This window comes from Grampus griseus, assembly GCF_964374135.1.
Source record: "Grampus griseus genome assembly, chromosome: 12".
Taxonomy (NCBI): Eukaryota; Metazoa; Chordata; class Mammalia; order Artiodactyla; family Delphinidae; genus Grampus; species Grampus griseus.
This window is the reverse complement of record NC_139006.1, coordinates 31,401,442-31,418,405: the sequence shown is the minus strand read 5'-3', so window position 1 is coordinate 31,418,405 and position 16,964 is coordinate 31,401,442. Positions and strand designations below refer to the sequence as shown.

The 16,964-nt window shown below is 41.5% G+C and overlaps 1 protein-coding gene across 1 annotated transcript in view; it reads right to left on the bottom strand.

Moving 5' to 3' along the window:
* Positions 1 to 16,964, bottom strand: part of LAMA1 (laminin subunit alpha 1) — a gene marked incomplete at both ends in the record, with an annotated part of 159,632 nt that overhangs the window by 97,640 nt on the left and 45,028 nt on the right. The window contains 3 exons of the mRNA XM_082667870.1: positions 3,987 to 4,076; positions 6,919 to 7,098; positions 8,090 to 8,332. Coding sequence (XP_082523996.1) covers positions 3,987 to 4,076; positions 6,919 to 7,098; positions 8,090 to 8,332 — 513 coding nt within the window. The remainder of the gene's footprint in view (positions 1 to 3,986; positions 4,077 to 6,918; positions 7,099 to 8,089; positions 8,333 to 16,964) is intronic.

Here is a 16,964-nt window from a genome sequence, read left to right as displayed (position 1 = left end):
CATCCAAATACAACAGAATACACATTTTTCTCAAGTGCTCATGGAACATTCTCCAGGATAGATCATATCTTGGGTCACAAATCAAGCCTTAGTAAATTTAAGAAAATTGAAATTGTATCAGGTACCTTTTCCGACCACAACGCCATGAGACTAGATATCAATTACAGGAAAAGATCTGTAAAAAATACAAACACATGGAGGCTAAACAATACACTACTTAATAACAAAGTGATCACTGAAGAAATCAAAGAGGAAATCAAAAAATACCTAGAAACAAATGACAATGAAGACACGACGACCCAAAATCTATGGGATGCAGCAAAAGCAGTTCTAAGAGGGAAGTTTATAGCAATACAAGCCCACCTTAAGAAACAGGAAACATCTCGAATAAAAAACCTAACCTTGCACCTAAAGCAATTAGAGAAAGAAGAACAAAAAAACCCAAAGTTAGGAGAAGGAAAGAAATCATAAAAATCAGATCAGAAATAAATGAAGGAAACAATAGCAAAGATCAATAAAACTAAAAGCTGGTGCTTTGAGAAGATAAAATAGATAAACCATTAGCCAGACTAATCAAGAAAAAGAGGGAGAGGACTCAAATCAATAAATGAAAAAGGAGAAGTTATAACAGACACCGCAGAAATACAAAGCATCCTAAGAGACTACTACAAGCAACACTATGCCAATAAAATGGACAGCCTGAAAGAAATGGACAGATTCTTATAAATGTATAAACTTCGAAGACTGAACCAGGAAGAAATAGAAAATATGAACCGACCAATCGCAAGTAATGAAATTGAAACTGTGATTAAAAACCTTCCAACAAACAAAAGCCCAGGACCAGATGGCTTCACAGGCGAATTTTATCAAACATTTAGAGAAGAGCTAACACCTAACCTTCTCAAACTCTTCCAAAATATAGTAGAGGGAGGAACACTCCCAAATTCATTCTACAAGGCCACCATCACCTTGATACCAAAACCAGACAAGGATGTCACAAAGAAAGAAAACTACAGGCCAATATCACTGATGAACATAGATGCAAAAATCCTCAACAAAATACTAGCAAACTGAATCCAACAGCACATTAAAAGGATCATACACCATGATCAAGTGGGGTTTATTCCAGGAATGCAAGGATTCTTCAGTATACGCAAATCAATCAATGTGATAAACCATATTAACAAATTGAAGGAGAAAAACCATATGATCATCTCAATAGATGCAGAGAAAGCTTTTGACAAAATTCAACACCCATTTATGATAAAAACCCTGCAGAAAGTAGACACAGAGGGAACTTTCCTCAACATAATAAAGGCCATATATGATAAACCCACAGCCAACATCATCCTCAATGGTGAAAAACTGAAAGCATTTCCACTAAGATCAGGAACAAGACAAGGTTGCCCACTCTCACCACTCTTATTCAACATAGTTTTGGAAGTTTAAGCCACAGCAATCAGAGGAGAAAAGGAAATAAAAGGAATCCAAATCGGAAAAGAAGAAGTAAAGCTGTCACTGTTTGCAGATGACATGATACTATACATAGAGGATCCTAAAGATGCTACCAGAAAACTACTAGAGCTAATCAATGAATTTGGTAAAGTTGAAGGATACAAAATTAATGCACGGAAGTCTCTTGCATTTCTATACACTAGTGATGAAAAATCTGAAAGTGAAATCAAGAAAACACTCCCATCTACCATTGCAACAAAAAGAGTAAAATATCTAGGAATAAACCTACCTAAGGAGACAAAAGACCTGTATGCAGAAAATTATAAGACACTGATGAAAGAAGTTAAAGATGATACAAATAGATGGAGAGATATACCATGTTCTTGGATTGGAAGAATCAACATTTTGAAAATGATTCTACTACCCAAAGCAATCTACAGATTCAATGCAATCCCTATCAAACTACCAATGGCATTTTTCACAGAACTAGAACAAAAAATTTCACAATTTGTATGGAAACACAAATGACCCCGAATAGCCAAAGCAATCTTGAGAAAGAAAAACAGAGCTGAAGGAATCAGGCTCCCTGACTTCAGACTATACTACAAAGCTACAGTAACCAAGACAGTATAGTACTGGCACATAAACAGAAAGATAGATCAATGGAACAGGATAGAAAGCCCAGAGATAAACCCACGCACATATGGTCACCTTATCTTTGATAAAGGAGGCAGGAATATACAGTGGAGAAAGGACAGCCTCTTCAATAAGTGGTGCTGGGAAAACTGGACAGGTATATGTAAAAGTATGAGATTAGATCACTCCGTAACACCATACACAAAAATAAGGTCAAAATGGATTAAAGACCTAAATGTAAGGCCAGAAACTATCAAACTCTTAGAGGAAAACATAGGCAGAACACTCTATGACATAAATCACAGCAAGATCCTTTTTGACCCACCTCCTAGAGAAATGGGAAAAAAAACAAAAAAACAAATGGGACCTCATGAAACTTCAACGCTTTTGCACAGCAAAGGAAACCATAAACAAGACCAAAAGACAACCCTCAGAATGGGAGAAAATATTTGCAAATGAAGCAACTGACAAAGGATTAATTTCCAAAATTTACAAGCAGCTCATGCAGCTCAATAACAAAAAACCAAACAACCCAATCCAAAAATGGGCAGAAGACCTAAATAGACATTTCTCCAAAGAAGATATACAGACTGCCAACAAACACATGAAAGAATGCTCAACATCATTAATCATTAGAGAAATGCAAATCAAAACTACAATGAGATATCATCTCACACCAGTCAGAATGGCCATCATCAAAAAATCTAGAAACAATAAGTGCTGGAGAGGGTGTGGAGAAAAGGAAACACTCTTGCACTGTTGGTGCAAATGTAAATTGGTACAGCCACTACGGAGAACAGTATGGAGGTTCCTTAAAAAACTACAAATAGAACTACCATATGACCCAGCAATCCCACTACTGGGCATAGACCCTGAGAAAACCATAATTCAAAAAGAGTCATGTACCAAAATGTTCACTTCAGCTCTATTTACAATAGCCCGGAGATAGAAACAACCTAAGTGCCCATCATCGGATGAATGGATAAAGAAGATGTGGCACATATATACAATGGAATATTACTCAGCCATAAAAAGAAACAAAATTGAGCTATTTGTAATGAGGTGGATAGACCTAGAGTCTGTCATACAGAGTGAAGTAAGTCAGAAAGAGAAAGACAAATACCGTATACTAACACATATATATGGAATTTAAGAAAAAAAAATGTCATGAAGAACCTAGGGGTAAGACAGGAATAAAGACACAGACCTACTGGAGAACGGACTTGAGGATATGGGGAGGGGGAAGGGTGAGCTGTGACAAAGCGAGAGAGAGGCATGGACATATATACACTACCAAATGTAAGGTAGATAGCTAGTGGGAAGCAGCTTCATAGCACAGGGAGATCAGCTCGGTGCTTTGTAACCGCCTGAAGGGGTGGGATAGGGAGGGTGGGAGGGAGGGAGACGCAAGAGGGAAGAGATATGGGAACATATGTATATGTATAACTGATTCACTTTGTTATAAAGCAGAAAGTAACACACCATTGTAAATCAATTATACCCCAATATAGATGTTAAAAAAAAAAAGTATAAACATGATTTCTAACTGCACGTGATTTTCACTTGACTATCTTATAGAGAAGAGCTTCAAAATTCAAAAGGTTACTGAATTGCACACTTAAGAACGATTAAAATGGTAAATTTTACGTTACCTTTTTTTTAAACACCTCCAAAAAAAAAATTTATGGAAAGAATTTAATTAGAAACATATTCTCCTACCAACACAAAATTAAATTGTTTAAAAAAATTAAACCAGTTAAATTATCTGAAAATCTTTTTTTGTGGCTTGATTTTATAACTTTCAACACATGCCTGAATAAAAAAGTGCAATGCAAATATTATAGCTACAAGTGCTATTTTGAATTTTTAGTAAAATGTGAAATACTATAACTCACCTTTATAGTTTCATCCCATGGGCAGCTACTAGCATGGCCATAACAAATACACATTCCTCCAACAGAAATGTCTTTTATTGAATAGTAATACTAAGGAAAAAGAAAGTAACAAGCAAAAATTAAAACCTCTTCTATTTCAGTGAGAAGAAAATGTTGGCACTCCAACAAATATCTCAGTTGTTATTGGTAATCAAAAACACAGATATGCATTTTAAACTATATTTCATGCACAAGTAAATATAAATAAAATATTTATGTTCAATTAATGTAAACAATGTTCAGGGCTTCCCTGGTGGCGCAGTGGTTGAGAGTCCGCCTGCCGATGCAGGGGACACGGGTTTGAGCCCTGGTCTGGGAAGATCCCACATGCCACGGAGCAACTGGGCCCATGAGCCACAATTACTGAGCCTGTGCGTCTGGAGCCTGTGCTCTGCAACAAGAGAGGCCAGAACAGTGAGAGGCCCAGGCACTGCGATGAAGAGTGGCCCCTGCTTGCCACAACTAGAGAAAGCCCTCGCACAGAAACGAAGACCCAACACAGCCATAAATAAATAAATTATTCATTAAAAAAAAATGTTCAAATTAGCTCATCAACAGAAACCAAAGGAGTTTAAAAAGAATTTCTCAACTGGGCTGCATCTTAAACCGAGGCAGTCATATTCAAAGGCCATGTTACTGAAAACCCTAAAAATATTCCTAAATTGAACACAGCCCTATATAAAAAGGAATAACTCATGACCAATTAGGATTTATCCCATCGGTGCAGAGTTAATTTAACACACAAAAAAATCAATAAATGTAAATCACCACATTAACAGAATAAAGGAGAAAAATCATATGATCATTTCATTAGATGCACAAAAAGCATTTTACAGAAGGCAACACCATCAATTAAAAAACAACTCAGCAAACCAGAAGTAGAAGAGAACTTCTTCAGTCTAATGCAGGCGTGTCTATGGAAAACCTAGAGCTAACAGTGAAAGATTAAGTGCTTTCCTCTTGAAATCTGCTCTTACCATTTCTATTCAACATTCTATGGGAGGTGCCAGCCAGTTCAATAATGCAAGAAAAAAGAAGTCAAAAGCAAACAGAGTGCACAGTAAGACTAAACTGTCATTATCTGTAGATGACATGATTGTGTACACAGAAAATCTATCAAAAACTACTAGAATATGTGAATTTGGCAATGTCTCAATCAACAAAAATTAATTGTACTTCTATACACTAGCAATGAACAAATGGAAAATAAATGTTAGAAAGCAAACCATTAACACTAATATTCAAAAACATGAAATACTTAAAAATAAACTGAACAAAAGATTGACAAATAAACAAATAATAGATCATTGCCAAGAGGAACTTAAGAAGACAGAGATAAGTGGGGAGGTATAGCACATTCATGGACTAGATGATCCAATATTGTCAAAATGTCTTCCAAAATTCCTCCTAACTCGATCTATGGAATCAATGGAATCCCAATGAAAGTCTTAGCAGGATTTCTTTCTTCCCTTCTTTCTTTATTTCTTTCCTACTTTCTTTCCTTCTTTCTTTCCCTCTTTTTGGTATTAATTGACAAACTGATTCTAAAATTTATAAGGAAACACAATGAACTTGGAACAGCCTAACCAATCTTGAAAAAGGACTGAGTTGGACTATCATGGTACCTGACTTCAAGATTTACTGCAGTAATCAAGAAAGACTGTTATTGGCATAAGGATAGACAAATAGATCATTGGGACAGTATAGAGTCCAGAAACGCACCCACAATGATACGGTCAAGTAATTTTCAACAGGGCACCAAAACAATTTAAAGGGAGAAAGGAAAGTATTTTCAACACATGGTGCTGGAACAATTGTATATACACATGGGGAAAAAACAACCTTCGCCTCTACCTCACACCAAATACAAAAATTAACAAGAAAAGGATAATAAACGTGAAAGCTGAAACTATAAAGCTATTATAAGAAAGCATCGGAAAATATTTGTGTAAACTTGCGATAAGCAAATATTTTTCAGAAAGGAATAGAAAGCACTAACTATAAAAGAAAAACGATAAACTGGACTTTATCAAAATTAAACCATCTACTCCTCAGAAGTCATAGTTAGGAAAAGCAGATAAGCAAGAGACAAACCAGGGCAGGAGAAGGGATTTGCAGTATAGACACAACTGACAAAGGATTTCTACACAGCATACATAGAGATCTTTTATAACTCAGGAATAAGGAGATGGATAACCCAATTTAAAAATGGATAGAAATGTCATCAGATACAAATAAGGACACGCTCAACATCAGTCATCAGGGAAATACGAATTAATACCCCGAGGAGATGCCACCGCATGCACATCAGCACGGCTGAGGTGACAGTGACCGACGCCCCGATGTGTGAAAGTGTGCGGTGCACCCAGAGCCCTCACACACTGCTGGTCTGTAAAATGACACAGCTGCTTCCGATAAGGCTTAGAAAATTCCTAAAAATTAAACACATAGCTATCCTGTAACTAAGTAATCCCACTCCTACTTTATCCAAGGGATTTGGAAATGTTTGTCGCCACAAGCCTTATACGTTTACTATACACTGAAAATATGTACGTTTTCCTGGATGTAGCTTATATCTCAAACTTTAAAATTTTCTTCTAAGTGGGAAAAAACTCCAGCCATTCTCACTTGCTTGATCAGATGTAGAGCCAGATTAGAAGGTGAAGAAATGACCACTACATCTGCTGCATGATGGCGTTATGGGATGGGTGGGGACAGGGGGACCTGAGGGCACCACGTCAGAACCATAACCTCGTTTAAAGGTGGCATTTTTAACAAAGCATAACTAACGTTCTTCAACAAAAATAAGAAAAAAAGGCCAACCTGGGAGGAAAAGTCTATTTCCCTGAAACAACATAAACTTTTCAGCGGTCAGGAGCCCTGCCACACTCACTCGTCTTGTGACAATAGGGTCGAGGTCTTTAGGGTCCAGGTGGCTGAGGGTCATAAGATCGGCATTGAGGGTTCGAATGCGCTGTAAGCGCAGGCGGATGTATCGTGCAGAAGTAAATTCCAACAACTTGGGTGAAAGATCATCAGAGCTTGGTCTGCCATTGATTAGCGATGTATGAATCTAGAGATAAAGAAATCAAAATAAACAAATATCAATTTTAAGCATGCAAAAAATAACCCTGATTGTTTACATTCAGGACATAATCTTTACAGATACTATCTAAAATCAAACCAAACAATGGGGTTCTTATAGAAATCTGTCTAATATTCATTGACACTTGTGAACAGCATGATCACAGCCCAAGTTCAGTTTATTGAAGTTATTCGTTGCAGTGTCTCAGAGATTGCGGGAAACTTTTAAACAGGACCACTTCTCCCAGTGAGGTGAGGGCATTTTGACGTGTATCCACAGGCTTCTCTGAAACAGATTCTAAATGTCATGAATAGACTGGGGAGAGTGGGGGAAAGTGCCAGAAAGCTTTGTAACTCCCATTTTCTCATCTCTGCTCTTGAAACAATGCAGGGCTTGCTGCAGAGTTCCTGCTGTGAAAAGCACTTGCAGGGTTTTTGTAGTTTTAGCTCATCAAGGTATGCTACCAAGGCATGACTTGTTTTTGATTACACTCTGACCTAAGGATGTGTGTGCAGTCCGGGCATGGAGAGCACGGAGCTGGAATATTTCATGAACCATCTCCAACCCTGAACACCTCCAGGGACAGGGAGAACTTCCCAGAGAAAACTGGGAGCTCTATATTTGAGAAGCATTTTCACTCTCTTTAATATTTTAACAAATCTTGTTGCCTTGGTGTCATGAGAAAGATGCTCTGAGAATGATCTGATGGAGTTATTAAATCACAGCACAGTGAAGGTTGAGGGATCTCCCTGAAGGGAAGAAATCAATAAAGTAAAATGTGTCAGTGGTGACATTAATCATCAGTAGACACCAGTCAATGGCACCTTAACTACAGCAGCTAGATAGTTAAAGATCTCTGTGATCTGTACCAGGAGAGCTCTATTTTGAGTGTTTCCTGTTGGCTCTGTGATGGCTAGGTTGTCCCTGGAGGTGACACTGATGAAAAAACAGACCTCCTGGCCAGCAGGGGGCGCCATACCTCTCCGTGCTCAAGCGGCACCAGCCTGGAGTAATAGGAGGTGCAGATCACTTCGTCATCTGCCCTGTAAGTGGGCGGCCCCCGTCTTGGAGTGATATTGTAATGAGTCAAACATTCCGTGTCACTAACTGCATAGTACTGCCAGGGGCTGAACTCCATGCCGTCCAGAGAATGCTCCAAGATCCAGTTTCCAGGCCGAGGGGCATTAGCAGCTTTGATGATGACATAAGCGACTTGAAAGACCTGGAACAAAGATATTGAAAACTGTCCATCGAAAATCGGTAACAAGTGCTCAAAAACCAAAGTGCCTCTTGAGAGCGTTGCCACCCGATGAGGGCCAGTGTCTCTCACTGCTCTTGAGGCTAACTGCTCATAAATGTTAATCAGAAATGTATCTTGTAAATGTTTTCCTGGTGGCATTTGTCTTCAAAATAAACTCAAAAAATACTCACAAATAAATTTGTATTATTATTATTGTTGTTGTTATTAACAGTATTAATATTGACATAAGTGCTTGTTTTCTTGTTTCCAATGTCTTTTTCCATCAGGATTCTGAATGATAATAGTTGTATTATATTTCATTAGTAGTCGTGTTAAATGTATTTCTCATATAGTGATTTGGAGATAACACAGCTGAATATGAGAAAAAAAGTCAGCCCATTACACACTTATCACGATGGTTAAAATCCACAACACTGACAACACCAGATGTTGGTGAAGATGTGGAGCAACAGGAACTCTCATTCGTTGCTGGTGGGAATGCAAAATGGTACAGCCACTTGGGAAGACACTTTGGTGATCTCTTAAAAAATTAAACACAGTCTTACCATATAATCCAGCAATCATACTCCTTGGTATTTACCCAAAGGAGGTGAAAACTTCCATAGGTGAATGGATAAAGGAAGTGTGACACATCCATACAACAGAATATTATTGTGATTAAAAAAATGAACTCTTAATACACAAAAAGACATAGAGTAAACTTAAATGCATATTGCTAAGTGAAAGAAGCCAATCTGAAAAGGCTATTTACAGGATGATTCCAACTATATTGCCTCTAGGCTTGTTGTTTTTTTATTTTTGGTTTTAAGCTTCTCCCCATCTTAGCCCTCACCAATTCTAGCAACACAAGAGCCCCTTAAAATTAACCCAGCTGGGGCTTCCCTGGTGGCGCAGTGGTTGAGAGTCCGCCTGCCGATGCAGGGGACACGGGTTCGTGCCCCGGTTCGGGAGGATCCCACATGCCGCGGAGCAGCTGGGCCCGTGAGCCATGGCCGCTGAGCCTGCGCGTCCAGAGCCTGTGCTCTGCAATGGAAGAGGCCACAACAGTGAGAGGCCCGCATACCACCAAAAAAAAAAAAAAAATTAACCCAGCTGAAGCCACAATATTTCACATTTATCTACGAATTATTCCCTGCAAAGGACGGTTTTATCTCATTATAATAACTCTGTTCACCTACAAGAAATGTCTCCCAATAAAATTTAGTCTATAAATGGTGTAAGTGTGAAATGTTGAGTACCCATGTTCATGTGCAATTTTCCTCTAGAACACAATCACTGTTTCTAAAAAAGCACATTAAAAGCAAAATGATGTTCTCAGATTTCAATAATCAGGAAAATCAGGAACTGTGTATCTGTTATGAAAGTTTATATCTGGAGCTGAATGTCCAATGTTTAAAAATCTAGAACCGTCTTCATCGATTTAAACCACTTTTTTTTTTTTTTTTTTTTTGTGGTACGTGGGCCTCTCACTGTTGTGGCCTCTCCCGTTGCGGAGCACAGACTCCGGACGCACAGGCTCAGCGGCCATGGCTCACGGGCCCAGCCGCTCCGCGGCATGTGGGATCTTCCCGGACCGGGGTACGAACCCATGTCCCCTGCATCAGCAGGCAGACTCTCAACCACTGCGCCACCAGGGAAGCCCTAAACCACTTTTTTAAAAATTAAAATAATGCAAAGGCCATTTTGTCCTAGCATAAATATCTCCAGAACATTCTCCTATGAACATAATTACATTTTTTTCTGATTGGAAGTTTATTTTTAAAAAAAACCCTTTTCCGCAATTTTGTAATTCATATATTCCATAATTTATATTTTTAAAGTCTACTATTTTTTAATATTACTGGAAAACCAAACACTTCTCAGAAATACCTGGCAATTAATCTTACTGTCTCCTCTACAGCTAGTCCTGAAGAACATCAGGGTTTTTTTTAATACAGCTTGGGGGAGGTTAGTTTCACCTTTGCAAAGTTCCAGCACTGTCCCAGAACACCATGATGGAAACCGGCCTAAGTAGCTTTCCATTTGGTTTTCATACTGATGCCCAAGCTAACTGGAGGGAGGACACCCTCTTCTTTACTCATCACTGTCCAATTGCCTTGCAACTATTTTCACCATAAAAGGAGAAGTCTATGAGCATGTGGACCACTGTGGAATATGTTAAAATAGACTTCACAAATTGCAGGTGCCAGGTGAGATGGCATGATCAGGCAGCCCATTTGAGAGGGACGGAAATCAAGGTCATTTACAAATGGACTGACTGCATTTACCTTCTGTTTTCCAATTTCACATTTGAAAATGGACAGAACCAACAGGTTCACCTCCTGTGTGCTAAGAACTTCATGTATATCATCCCATTTAACTCCAAACAACCCCATGAGTTTCAAGTCATTGTGGTTCCCATTTTACATATTTGGAAACTGATACTTAGAGAGGTTAAAAGACAAACTACTGAGAGTTGCAGGTCCCAATGAGAAACCAGGGGTCTCACTCCAGAGTCATTAGCATCCACTAGACACCCCCCAAATGTCCACACACACTAAGGTCATTGAATTTTCTTTTTGTAACCCCAGAAAAAGACTCCTACATACACTTGGGTGCTGGGTTCATGTCTAAACAGGCACCGTGGCAATTGTTTCTGTTAACTCTGCAGTTTCTGTTGTGACGGCCCAGGATGTGTGGCGGGGAGGGGATGGAGAGTGTGCAAGGAACAAAAACGAATGCTATGTAGCGCCCGCTATGGCCAAGGACAATGCTAAGTCCTTTTTTAGAATGACTAGTCTTCAGACCCTTCCAACTACGTTCTTCTTATGAAATATGTACTGTCACTTCCCCTACTTTACAGATGAGGAAACCGAGGCACAGAAAGGTTACATAATCTTCCCAGGATCTCACATGTACTAATATGTAAACCACACTTCTACAGATTGCAAGGAAAAAGAATGAAACTCCCAGCTGAGCAGCTGGTGGGTACCAATCTGGTTTTCCAAACCACTGACCTCAACCAGTAGCAATTATTTCAATACCATGTTCTTGTACTTTCATCAAACCCTTGTCAGCTTTTAGACGGACAGCTTAGTCACATGTAACAAAACGTAACCCAGTGGAAGAACCACCATAACAGGAAAACTTCAGGACCATCCCTCCAAGGATCAAGGTCTTCAGCTATGAAGCTGGGCGTTGTTCTCACAGTGTCTCACTAGTTCTCTAGGTCCCCAAATTGGAGACTAGGAAACAAGCCAAGAAAGGGACTATGAAATATAAATCTGCAAAAGAGGAAGAGGAAGCCATGAAATATCTAAACGCTATTTGTTTTCACTTAAGTCACGTTATTGGCTGACTTATGTCTCCCCAAAATTCACAGGCTGAAGTCCTAACCCTTAGTACCTCAGAATGTGACTGTATCTGGAGAGAGGGTCTTTAAAGAGATAATCAAGGTCAAATGAGGTCAAATGGGTGAGCCCTAATCTCATCTGACTGGTGTCCTTTTAAGAAGAGAAGATTAGGACCCAGACGTAGGGGCAACCCTGTGAGGATACAGTGAGAAAATGGCCATCTGCAAGCCAACGGGCAAGGTCTCAGAAGGAATCAACCCTGCCAACACCTTGCTCTTGGACTTCCAGCTTCCAGAACTGTTTGCTAATAAATTTCTGTTGTTTAAGCCCCCAGGTTTCGGTATGTGCTACGGCGGCCCTAAGCAAATGAACACAAGCTAGTCTAATTCACCAATTGTGTGTTGACAGACTAGTCTTAACACCCCCTACAGAAAAAGTAAGGAATTCTCTGTTAATATATAGAATTTTAAACCTTTGCCCAAATGAAATCCGTGATATTTCTGTTGCTGCTTTTTAGCATGGTTGACTAAAGTGCCTTTTCTCTCCATATAAGGTTGGCTGAACACAAAGTGATGATGCAGGGCTTTCACTAAATGCAGAGTCACTGAGGTCTTGCCAAACCTGCAGCTGATACAGCCACTTTCAAATCCACTTTCATCAGGGTTTTCTACCAAGAGGCCTTTGTTAATGATCACTGGAATGCTCATAAACAGTGCCACATAAATAAAGCACACATACACCAAACACCGCTTTCTACACAGGAATCCAGACAGGAATTTCCATGTGGGCCTCAACCTTAAATATATTAAAACCCCCTCAGGCACAGAGATAAGAAAAATACACAGAGCGTAATTCTCCAATATCAGGGGCCAGCTTCAGACGTGCTCAGGGAAGCAAAGTGCTTCTTCTCCACAGAAAGCTCAGCTGCATAAGCTGCAGGGGCCCAGATACCACACGGGACCCCTGGCTGGAAATTCTCCACACAAGCACTTACCTGCCTCCAAGGCCATAATGAAACAGTGAATGGAGAATTGTTTTCTCTTACCCGATGGGAAAAACCTTTTCACAGGCAAAAGAGGTTTAGTTTTAACAGTCAAATTAAACTTTTAAAAAAGAGTTCGGTCTATTTGGTAAGTAACATTGCTCAGTTATCCCTATAAAAGTGGTGAATCTGTGCTCTGTCAGCGTTATTTCTTAGGACCTTATTAGACAATAAGATTCAAAATGATCGTTTGAGCTAACGTTTATTACTCAAGAATAAAGAAATAACTATTTATTAGAAGTCTAATTACTAATGCAGCTATGACTCCCTTGTGGTTTTACAGAGTATGGATCACGGAACTAACTAATCAATTGATAATCATGTGAAGTAGCAACAAACACTTGGCAGAACAAGAGAAGTTTGGGGCTTGGACGTTCACTTGGCACGTAGGATCCGTGGGATACACATTTTAGGTAAATCTCTTACGGGCAATGATCTTGAAATGTCATTTCTATTTGATTTTAGTGGCTGTTTTACCATTATTGCCTCGGTTTAGGACCAGTATACAAAATTAACAGACAAAAGGAAATAGCTTCATGAGTGAGAAGAGAAGTGTGGAATAAAATAGGTTTGTTTCTCTTTAAATTTGCTGCTGTCAATAGAAGTGCGGGATAAACACGTCAGAATCCAGTCTCTCTCCCCCCCTTTCTTTTCTTCTTGCTTTTTCCTTTTATTGAGGGCAGGAGGGACTGGCTACTTGTAATGGCAAATTTAGATCAAGTAGGGTTTTTTCCTTAAAATTCTTAAGCTTCGTGTCTCAGGAAATCAAGGAAGGCTCACTTCGGAAGCAAGCTCAGATTCTTCAGGTGGACCCTGAGGAAAAGCCAGGGTGAGAAAGATGATGAACAAGGAAGGAAGCGCAGAGAGACGGGCCCATCACAGAAGTACAGGGGAACCAGGACCAGTTACCTGAAGGTGGGAAAGGGGTATTTAAAGCTCCTTCAGAAGGAGTTCTGTTTCTCAACAACTAGAAAAGTTACCTCAAAAAGAGCCCACGGGGCTGCCCTGGTGGCGCAGTGGTTGAGAGTCCGCCTGCCGATGCAGGGGACATGGGTTCGTGCCCCGGTCCGGGAGGATCCCACATGCCGCCGAGCAGCTGGGCCCGTGAGCCATGGCCCGTGAGCCTGCGCGTCCGGAGCCGGTGCTCCGCAGCGGGAGAGGCCACAACAGTGAGAGGCCCGCGTACCGCCAAAAAAAAAAGAGCCCACGATAAGCTGTCCCATGGTCCATGAGCCACTAGTTCCGTCTCAGGATGCTAGGGGGATTATCTCAAAGGATACGTGTTGCGCTACATTAAGAATCAAAACTGGAAAGTAAGAGGCTGGTTTCCGTCCTTAGTCTCCATGGATCTCCCTGTAGAATTGCTCCCAAAGTTCAATTTCACCAAGGGTTCTGGGAAGATTTTGCTAGGTTTTGTGGGAGGTGAGTTGGAACGACCTCAAAAGCACAGCCAGGCAGGTCACCAAATGTCCTTTGTGGGGATCTTCACTGATTTCCCCCACCTGTAGGTGCCGGGTGACAGCTGAGCCCCAAGAATGAGATAAACCCGCTGCAAAATGCAGTTACCGGCCATTCTAGGACCTGGGAAATGCAAAGAGCGGCTTTCCCATCCCCCGACTCCTGACCACCGGTCAGCCGGAGCCATCGGTTTTCACCCAGGAACATCTCAGTCTTTGAAGTTACATTGGGCTTTTCCCCCAAATGCAGTGCAGTTTGTTCACAGGGGAACAGAGGGGGCAGTAAATACCATTCCTTCCTTTCCCTCCCGAATGTGAAGGGGGCTTGGGAGTCCATCATGGAGATGGAAGGAAGTCAGCAACGTTCCAGGAAAAAGCAAAGCTGGAGGCAGCGGCCTCGACGGTGGCTGCAGAGGTCAGCCTGACACTTTGCCTCTGGTGGCACAGGCTGAGTGGACACACGCTCGGTGGCCTTGTCCTGTGGGTCAGGGACCTGGGCCTCCTGAGAACAGCCTGCCCGGAAGAGAGACAGATGGAGCCCCGGAGTGATGCGGTCAGCTCGTCTCCCAGTTAGAAAAATGACTGCCCCTCTCCTGGGGGGAGGGCAGGCAGCAGAGATGTTACTGTCAGAGAAGCTCGCCTTCCTCCCCCAACCAGGACACAGGACACTGGGACCAAGGACGCCCCTAACACCTTTTCACTGGAGATCCATTCAGTGAACACTGATTGAGCAGCTGCTTTGGAACAGGACCGTGGCGGGTGCCACAAAGACAGCGGTGAAGTGGGGGACACGGTCACGGTGGCCTGGATGCCCCGATGGGGAGACACAGGTGGGCCAAGTCCCCCGGGAGAAGGACGGAAGGCGGCCAGGGTGTCTGGCGGGGGCCAGCCTAGTCTGGAGAAGGGGTGGTCAGGGAAGGCTTGCCTGGAAAGTGGGGGAGACTGAGTAGGAGATGTCTAGGTAAAGAGAGGGATGTCAGAGGGATGGAGAGTGGGACCCTGCGGGGCCAGAGCATGGAGTGTGGGACATAGCAGGAGGCCCGGCTGGCTTGAGTGTCGAGACGGGAGGGGACTGGACAGGGCAGGGCTCTCTGCGAAACGTTAAAACTTCTAGACCATTCGAAGACCCTAAACCAGGGAGTTACCAGGTCACCAGGGATGAAAAGATTGGGTGCCGGAACTGGATGCTGGTGCCAGGAAATCGTGAGAGCTGGTGGTGTTGACACAGTGAAGACCAAGACTAAAGTAGAGAAAAAAGCCAGCGGGTCTTAAAGAGTTTGCCAGAAGGTCCAGTGTGAGTGAGAAAGAAAACACGGAGGCCCAGCGGGGCTTTCCAGCTTTGGCCAGACCCCCTCTCCACCTCAGGAAGATGGGACAGGTCTCCCCGACATGGCCCCAAAGCCCACACTTTGCCCTTCTTCCCTCAGTCCCAGAGAATGTCTGGCTGAAAACATGTGAAAGCTTCTTTTCACTTCCTCTCTTGGTCCTCACGTTGACCTATGGTGCCCGGCAGGTCCAGCAATGGTTAGCAGCAAACCGCCTGACAGCTCTCTTTTCATCCCTCATCGTGAGAAAACAGTTCAATTGCACCTCAGAAAGTAAAAGGGGCCCCAATCATTAAGCCTCACAAATCCAACTGGCGACACCGTCTAGAAAAGCTGTGCAAATCTGCACTTGACTAACTCCATTAAACATTAACCTGTGAGTTACACATTTACAGCCTCTAGACACAATAATTATGTGTTTCTTTCACTAAATCTAGCTGAATCGCTTATAGTTTTAGCCCTAGAGAGATTAGAAAGCATTTTTTGTTTATGCAAGATTTCACTCAGTACATGGAACCTTGGTCTACATGCTATTTGAAGATTCTCATCTTTCTTTAGGTACCTCTACCTTCACTGAGCATCTATCATTCGTCAGGCATCAAGCTGACACATCATCACATTTAAAGCTTTTTGTAAAAAGGAATATCTAAACAAAGGTCTTATACAGGAAGGCTTTTGTTTATTTAAAAAAGTGCGGCAGGAAGCTAAGTGGCGCAGCTGCATGGAAAACAAGATGGCGGTTCCTCAAGAAAGAAACTTAGAATTACCATGTGATCCAGCAATTCCACTCTGGGTATATACCTACAAGAACTGAAAGCAGGGACTCAACAACAGATATCTGGACAACAATGTCTATTGAAGCACTATTCACAGTAGCCAAAAGATGGAAACAAACCAGATGTCTACCACGGATAAATGGCTAAACAAACTCTGGGATACAGGGGAATATTATTCAGGTGTGAAAGTTTGATACCTGCTACAACATAGATAAAGCTGGAGGACATTATGCTAAATGAAGTAAGCAAGACACAAAAGGACAAATACTGCATGATTCCACTTAAATGAGTTACCTAGAATAGTCGAATTCATCGAGACCCAAATCAGAATTGCGGAAAATGGGGGCAGGGGAGGGGAGGATGGGAAGGTAGTGTCTAATGGGGACAGAGTTTCAGTATGAGATGATGGGAAAGTTCTAGAGAGGGATGGTGGCGATGGCTGCACAACAATGTAAATGCACTTAGTGCCAGTGAACTGTACACCTAGAAATGGTTTAAATGGTAAATTTTATGTTACGTATATTTTACCACAAGAAAAAAAAAGATGTGAAAATAAGGAGAGAAAAGTGAATGATACAAAGACTCAACTTTTTGTGGAAGATGGAGATTTCTAAATTGAAAATGACGAGGGACCAACCCTGGAGAAGCCAACCGAGCCATC